Here is an 8,765-nt window from a genome sequence, read left to right as displayed (position 1 = left end):
GACCAGAAATTTTTCTGCATTTGTTTTGGGCTCTTTTACTTTACGTTGATAGATAACTTCTTTTTGAAGACATTTGCTGTTTAGAGGACAGTCAGTTTTTCTTCTGCAGTTCCATTGTTAGTCGTCTTGAGGGTCTGGTTAATTTGAGTTTAGGATTTTTTTGTTATGTGAGGAGATGATGCTTGAAACATTTGGCATACTGTAACTATAACTTTGAGGTTTTCTGTCAAAAAGTTTGTGAAGTTTGTGATTTTTTGGAAAGTTTTTAGCAACGTTAGTTTTTACGTTTGCACTAAATGGGGGGTTAAACATTATGATATTTCGTTTTCTATTGCAACAGTTTTTCGGTTCTTTTTACATGGCTCGCACCCCCCCCCGCCTGAGCGGGGGGAGCTACACCTAAAATTTGCCATATAAGAGGTGGGAACTGCTTGTTTTTCCCAACAGGCGGGGGGAGCTCTATCTTGGGGGGACCTGCATTAGTTTATGTAACTCTGGGGGCTAAATAACACTTTTTAAATATTTTTCTTTACTGTTGGTTTTTAATTTCTCTAAACCTTTATGTTTTCATGCAAAGTGTGATCTGATCCTTAAAATGCAAAAATGAAGACATTCTATTGCATTCTCTAAAAGTGCACACACATGTAAATAGAGCTTTGTGAATGCCATAAAATTTTTCCCCTGTACTGGGACCTAAAATTTTGGGGACCTTGTTCTGTTTGGCGGGGGGACCTAGAACCCCAGTCGGAGCCATGTTTTATTGTTGAAGGTTAATTTTTCTTTGTAGCCACTATTTGGAGGGCCTCGTTGTAGGTGGGAGCTGCCCGGGTGAAAATTTCTTCACTCAACGATAGGTTGCTAATTCTGTCTGATATCATTGAGGGTATCTGTTTGATGATCGTATGGTTTGTAGGTGCCATCAATTTTTAAGTTTAGCGTTATGTCAAGAAAATTCACGATTTTCAGGTTTGTGTCAAACATTGTTATTCTCTCAAACCCTGCTGTTCACACACTTGATTTTCGCTGCTGGTACTTCGTCGCATGAACAGAAACTTAGGAAAATGTAATCAACATGCTTAGATAGTCTGTCTAAGGTTATTATATAAAAGTTTATTAAAGTTTTCGGAAGAAAATGTTTTTCCAAAATACAAGTTAAGGATGCAATCAGTATGGGAAATTCTCTTGATTCTTACCCATCTCCCCCCTGCAACACTTTCACTGCCTTGATTGAGTAAGGCAAGTAAATACTCAAATCTGTCAAAATGATCAAGAACTTTCAATAATATACAGCTTTTTATTCAGTTACAAAGACATTACAAAGACTCATTTTCCAGTAGTTAAAATCACTTGGAGATTTGGATATTATTTTAAAAGGAGGGGTCCCTTTCAATATCAATCTCTCTTACTCCAATGATTTAATTTCTTTGTCACCATTCTTCTAAAGGCTTTAACGGTGGTTGAATATGTCATTTATTACATTATGTGGGAATATTGCTAGGTTGTTTCAAGGCATATGGACAACAGTTAGCCCTTTTTGTTTATTTATATTCTTTTTCGTATTGTGACTTCAAGAAACATCCCAAAGTTGAATGCAGGTGATAAAAAATCCAGCATGTACTCATTGAAAATCTACAAATTTAGTGTAAACCTCAATGCTCGGAAGTTTTAGAAAAGAGATTTCGGAAAATTCTGAATATTTGTCCTTTGTTTTTCAGTTCATATTTTATTGTGACTTTAATTCACTTTGTCAGTTTCTAATAAAAGTTACTGGACTGACCAAAATTTTCAGTAGCATTTCCAAATTTTGATACATAAGAACTTTCATTATATATAAATCTAACTAATTTTGTAACAATGATTGGCAGAATTAATCTTTTAATAGTGTTTTTTTACACTAAAACATTCTAGGAAACAAAGCAATTAAGGCTCTAATCAAAATTAAATATCCCAATTAACCTTTTCTTGTGATTGATACAGTCATATTTTTACCTTATAGTATTGGCTTTGAAGACAGTATTAAGACAATTTTTTACTTTGTTTCAACATTTAAAATTGAGTAAGTTGGAAGGAATATATATTAGCTTTGACAACATGTGAGGTTCAAAAGAGTACATATTTTGTTTGATAAAACCTGACATGAAAATCAAACTGTGTTTAATAGACATTATCATTAACATTATAATAACAGAGCTTTAATGCAATTTGGAAGCATATGTTTTTATCTTTTTCTAAACTCTTTGAACTCAGTATGAATCTAAATTATCTAGCTCTCTCTTCTTTAAATGATTTATTACATGAGTCAAAGTGAAAGTAAAATTGAAAATCTATGAAGAAAGTAAGGAAAAATAAAATGTTACTTTTTTAATATTGTGTTGGATACTCTCAAACGTTTTACATGTTTTTAACATGGAATTCAGTTTTTAACTGTTATTATACTTTGGTGGTTTTATCACATAATATGAATTGAAGGATTTAAGTGACTACTATGAGTTTATATTATATCAGCTGTATGTAAAAAATGTTCTTTCAATATTTATCCTTCACTAGATTTTGCTAGTTTTTACAGAACAACTTCTTAGCTAGAAATCAATATTTAGCAAAACATTAATTTTTGGTGACACGATATTGTCTTTTATGTCATCCGTATAAATCTGCGTGGTTCAAAAAAATATTCTTCTGTATAGTAGTTTGAATTGTTTTATCAGTTTAACTAGGCTGCCACATAAAGTCTGGAGAAAGTTCCTTCAGTCTGAGAGAATTGACAAGCTTCAATATTTTCATCATTAAATTGATATAATTTTCACCGTTTCAGATATTTAGTTTAATAAAAAAATGTAATAATATGGAGGAAGAGGAAAGAGAGAACTCCCAAAGGGTGGAGGATGAAAAACCATCCACCAATCACAAAGAACTTGGGGATAAACTAAACCAAAACTGGACGAAAATTGAAGAAATCTTATCTCTCAAAAAAGGTGATTTCAAACAGATTGCAACAGACTTGTCCAATATTGTTCACGAGACTGTTGATATTTTATTGGAGTTAAGCAATGATAAAGACTATGAATTAGTATCATGTGAATTCTGTCAAAGAAACCATTTATTTAATAAGATTTATAACTGGACTGGACAGCATAGAGAATGTTTACGTGTCATGGCTAAACAACAACTTGGAATATACGATAAAGTAATACAGAAATCCAGTATTGCATTACTTTCTTGCAAAGAAGTGCTGTACCCTTTATTATTATTACTAATGTCATTAAAACCAACTGATAAGCGTAAAGTTCCACCTGATATTGAACAACTATATGTCACTATCTTGTATCATATATCGCAGCGCATAACTGCATTGGATTTTCTTGATTTACTTGCTCAAGATTTATTTACCCAAGAAGGTTTCAAAATCCCCAAATTTACGTTTTTTGAATTATTGACATTGTATACACACCATGGTGGAGAGAATGGTAATCTGGCAAGGAAAGCTATCTTAGATTCCATTAGGACATCAGCTAGCCATGAACTGTTTCAAAAGTATATCACTGGTGAATCAGCTGTATCTGTTGTAAGAAAACTTTTTTAGAATCTTAAAGTTGAATATGCCTAACGCATTTTTCTACGTATTTTAAGTCTTTTCCCCTTGATCCGATAAAAAGGAACTTTTGGTGACACTGTGTGCTCCTCCAGGTCGACATCCGTCAGCAAGTTATTGGATGAATTTTGAAACTAAGGCTTGGTTTTAATCTTAATTGCCTTGATTTTATTACGATTTCTTGATATTGCAGATCATTGCAGGAGGATTGAGTGCTAGGTACTCATCATTACCGACAACCTTGGACATTCATACTGAAGAATGGCATTACATCACTGAAGAGGACCTCGTGGAGATGAAAGAAGTCCAATCTTTCTTACAAGCTCTTGATTTTTGTTGCCAAGTTACTGAGGTAAACCTTTTATCAATTATTCTCGAATCGGAATTGTACACTCACTCATTATGTTGAGATTAGTCTGGGTGGGTCACACCATGACAAATGCCATGCTACTGGTTAGGGCCTGCTTAGACAATTTTTCAAACATAGGATTTGTTTCAGATATATTTAAAAAACTTTTTACAAATAACGGCGGCTGTGTGTCAAAAATAAAACTTGACAACAAAGTATTGTTAGATAGGTGTCATTGTATTGTACCCCGAGATAGATAATATCCTGGAACTGCTTGGTAGATGATTAGGTTACAATTTCACATTAAAAATTGAACTGTTGTGACTAAAAGCTAAATTTTCTCGATTTGTGTAAAATTCTAATAGTTTTAATTTAGAATATTTTTTTTCATCACAGGCAAGTAATCCACAAGTTCGTTCACATTTGGGAAAGTTGATTTATGATGGATTTTTGATGTCAGTTCTGGCGCCTGCATTGAACCAGGTACATGCTTATTCTTTTCGAAATTAAAAAAATGATTTGAACTTTATGCAGTACGTTTTCATATCTGGTCGAATCAAAGATTTAATTGATACTTGTTATGAAAATGACCGTTTCCATCTTAGGTCTGAAGTACCATCTTCAGCTTTTTGCAAAATAAAATCATAAAGAAATTTAGTACTTGTGTTTTAGGATTGATGATTGATGATTTCCAAACAGTGATATTGTATTTTAAAATTTTGATTGTATTTTGTTTCCTTTCAGTCTCAATACGATTCACAAATAGCAGTCATGGCGTATTTGGATTTGTTTTTGCGATGCATTTCAAGTCCCAAAGTGATGGAAGTGTTTCTGAAAGTGTTGATGACAGATGCTTATGACAATAAAGCGCTCATCACTCTGTTGATTTATCATATCAATTCAGAATCTGTTCAAGTATGTATTGTGTAGAGGTTTTTCATGGTTTATTAAGTTACGTGATTTCCGCCATTATGAAAGCAAAATGTTCGAATCTGTTGAGGCGACTTGCGTTACATTACGCAAATCGAACGTTAACTTCCATAATGGCAGAAGTAGTTACATAACTTAACAAGACATGAAAGACCCCTATTGGGTATCCTTTCTAGGCAATATTATCTATCTTTATATTGCTGTCGATGCTTGTACTTGCTGACTAATAAAATTTATCTGAAAGTCGTTTTTTATCTTTGTATAGAGCTCTTTGTATGTACAACAGAGATCACCTTTACATTTCTGGCATAGTTTTTTGTATGAGCTAAATTAAACCTAACGTTTCCTTATGAAAATCTTCTTAAAAATATTATGTTCATTCATTTTATACTAACCTGACCTTGCCTCTCATTTCCAGCTTTCTATGGTGGCTATCCATCTATTCAAAACGTTGCTGGAACTCAATTGCGAAGATATTATTTTCCATTTAGTCTTCAGGTACATGAGTACTTTATCTTATACGGCTTTTTTGTTGCTCGGTTTTGTCAAATTTGAAAAGTGCAAAAGACTTAAAGGTCCGGGGGATCATTTTAAGAGGAGATCAATCCCCTTTTCCGCACTAAGATCACGTTTTATCATTTGATTTGGAAGTGAGATAAATTTCAAACAACATGATAGAAAATTAAAGTTTTTTCCAAGGCAATTTAGTCTCTGACAAGAAGAGTTACAAATTTTAACTATCCATCCACCCCTTTCTTTTAGATATCTCCTCCCATGTGATCATATCTTACCCAATCAGAAACGAACCATCAAATCAGTTGATTATTATTGTAAGAGTGCTACTATGTTCTTATACCTCACACCCTCGTGTTGTATCGAAACCAATAAAAGCAACAGGAACAATGAAAAGGACGAATCTCTTGATCAGTTACCTGATAGTCACGCCAATACTGCCTCTACCAACGCTAGCCCAAGGTCGATAAGAAGCATCGGAGAAAGCCCACGTGTGGCACGCAAAGCAAGTGTCAACAGTATCACCTCGCGTGTCAGTAATCTGAGTATTGTTCCCGATTTACGACCTCAAGAGACAGTAGATTTTTTGGAATATTTAGCCGAAGCACGATCAGCGATTACCTATTGCAAGAGAAGCTGTGTATGCTGGTCTGCGGTCTATGACGGGATGGACGTTGTTACAGATTTCCCAAGGAACGGACGCTTATCATCGTCCACCAACCGCACGCGAACGTCCGACGGCACCCCGATCGCTTTCCAAAGAAATTATTCAACATCTTCAGATAACGCTTTTGATGATTCCAGTAAATCTAAAGTAGACCCTATCTACACGACGGAAATTTTAGGACCATTCTTGAACGCTATTTTTGATAAGCTGGAAGTGATGTTTGAAAGCAATATTTACGTTAATTTGTTATTGACGAGCCTCGTTTCTAGGCTAGCTTGTTATCCACAGCCGTTGCTGCGATCGTTCTTGTTGAACGCGAATCTCGTTATACGACCTGGTGTTCGTTCACTCGCTCAGGTATGTAGTATTTTAGTTTCCATGAAAGGAAAAGGAAAATTGTGGCCATTAGACGTAATGAAATACCACTACTCTTATCGTTTTACTTATTCGATTGTGCGGGGAGGCGGCTCACGGCGCATTTCTAGACTCAAAGGCTCTTTCCGAGATCCCGATCGTATATTAGAGAAGATGTGATAACTGCCTTCTGTGACAGCCAACGAAAAAATGAAATTGCTGATTCAAGTGTTTATCAAATACCGCTAAAACGGTTCCGACACAATGGCGATTTTATTCTTCGGTTAAACAAAATGCCATTTTTTGCAAAAAAAAATGGGAATATTCGTCGTTTTTTATAGAACGGATTGATCAACTGTAAACTTATCTCTGCGTTATCTTTGGTAGTCTGAGAATAGACGTTTTCATAAATTACGCCACGAACATCACTTCCCTCGTATTATTCAAACAATCCATGGTGAGACAATCCATGGTGAGACATTAAATGATTTTTTTTATGAATAGAAAGCAGTTGTAGTAAAATTCGCTGGGAGTTAATCACCATGGCAATAATTTCAAAACGAGGCAAGTGATGTTCGTGACGTAATTTATGAAAAGGTCTATTGCAAGCATAAAAGGTATGTAAAGCTTTAAAGAAGGCTTCTTTTTCATAAATTATCCCTGTTTTAAAGTCTGATTGTTTCTCTCTCTACAGGTGTTGAAGAGAGTGTCGGACGGTGCTGACTTGTTCGTTGGTCGAATGGACGATTACCAAGTCTTGATAACGAAAGCGCGTGAAAACCTGCTGAACCGTAAAGAGAAGGATCACACCACTGGTGGTAAAATAAAAGAAGAAAATGAAACACAGTTGATTATTTCGTTAGATACAACCACAGGCTCGACCAAATTTCAACGCAAAGAACTTGACAAGCCTGTAAGCGCTGACGAACTCGTTAGCTTGTCACCAAGTACCATTCCACGCTCAGCGTCAGTTAGCGTCAATACTTCTTTGGCTAGCAATGAAAACAGCGAACTGAAAAGAACCGCCACCATTAGCAACCCGGGTAGTATTGGGCGACTTCATCCAGCCTTACCAAAAATCGGGTTAAAAAGCCCAAGTAAACGGTCGAAAAATTTCCCTAGTAAAAGCGAGATAAGTGAGCTACGAAAGAAGAATCCAAGAGTGATTAAAAATGCTGTGTATTGTGTAGTGGTGTTAGAAGAATTTATGAAAGAACTGGCAGCCATCTCCATCGAACAAACTATGCAATAATAGGTATAATATTATAATATGAAATTTCTTATAATTAGTTCCGATTTTTTTTTTTTTTTGCTTTATTTTAATCATTTCGTTTTTTTTATTTTGATTTTTTATAAGAAGTTTGCTTCTTTTGGAAAAGAGACATTTCATTGTCACCTGTTCTTTCGTTTTAGTCATCTTTTTATTATTTTAGGTTCACATTTAATGAGAATATTATTATTTTAGACCTTACAAAATAATAGAAAAGAGTATTAATATTTACTTCGTATTTCTAAAAAATATATAATAATACAATTTTTTGCATATTACTTATATGAAGAGTAGGATGTTCTTTTTTTATAAAAGCGTTAAAAATAACATTTTACATTCTTTAGTCTAGAGCTTTTTTAACGACGGTTCTACACTATCAGCCCTTTTTGTGCTGGTATTTTTAACGACCAAAATTTAGCGGATTAAATTTCGCGTGGATTATTTTTCAAAAAATAGAATTCTTACTTATCAACCTTTAGCCCGTGCTGTCTCATCTTCAGGAATGATAAATGAAACGCCGATAATAACGTAAGAATTTCAGTTTTTGAGATATAAGATTTTTGACCATTTTCGCGAAATTCAGATCGCGCGAAAAACTAAAAATCTGGATTTTTGCAAAAAACTTCTAGGGAAAATAAGATAAATTGGGTGAAAAAGAGCCATAAAAAGTGGATTTGTCCACGCGAAAATTGATTTCGATAGCGAAAGAAAGTCTATGCGAAAATTGATTTCGATAGCGAAATAAAATCCACGCGAAAATTGATTTCGATAGCGAAATAAAGTCCACGCGAAAACTTATCAACTTGATGTGTATCAAGAAGGTCAGGAGAAGAATTTTATTCAGATAATGTGATTCATTTTTCACGCTTAAACCTCCTCTCGAAGTTTTTTCTTAGTTTTAGTATTTTTTCTATATTGTTTCGATTAAAATATTCTTAGCATTTTCCCTTCATTCACATTAAACTTGCTTCCCCTTGCTTCATACAGTGGTAATCACCTCAGCTAGAAAGTCATTTAAAACGCCATCAGCAATTAGTATCTTTCTTTGATTCGAAGAAATTTCTTCGTCCCTTTAAAGATCGAATTAGAGAGA

At 34.4% G+C, this 8,765-nt stretch overlaps 1 protein-coding gene across 1 annotated transcript; it reads left to right on the top strand.

The window, feature by feature from the left end:
* The first annotated feature begins 2,811 nt into the window (after nucleotides 1–2,811).
* Nucleotides 2,812–7,797, top strand: LOC136800374 (FHIP family protein v1g243165-like). The gene is made up of 7 exons (XM_067057012.1): nucleotides 2,812–3,562; nucleotides 3,783–3,941; nucleotides 4,335–4,421; nucleotides 4,683–4,853; nucleotides 5,287–5,366; nucleotides 5,631–6,405; nucleotides 7,097–7,797. The coding sequence occupies exons 1-7, from the start codon at nucleotides 2,843–2,845 to the stop codon at nucleotides 7,652–7,654; spliced, it is 2,550 nt and encodes an 849-aa protein (XP_066913113.1). The 5' UTR covers nucleotides 2,812–2,842; the 3' UTR covers nucleotides 7,655–7,797.
* Nucleotides 7,798–8,765: the final 968 nt, after the last annotated feature.

This window comes from Clytia hemisphaerica, unplaced genomic scaffold, assembly GCF_902728285.1.
Source record: "Clytia hemisphaerica strain Z4C2 unplaced genomic scaffold, Clytia hemisphaerica genome assembly, whole genome shotgun sequence".
In the NCBI taxonomy this organism is placed as follows: Eukaryota; Metazoa; Cnidaria; class Hydrozoa; order Leptothecata; family Clytiidae; genus Clytia; species Clytia hemisphaerica.
This window is presented reverse-complemented; position numbering and strand designations above follow the sequence as displayed.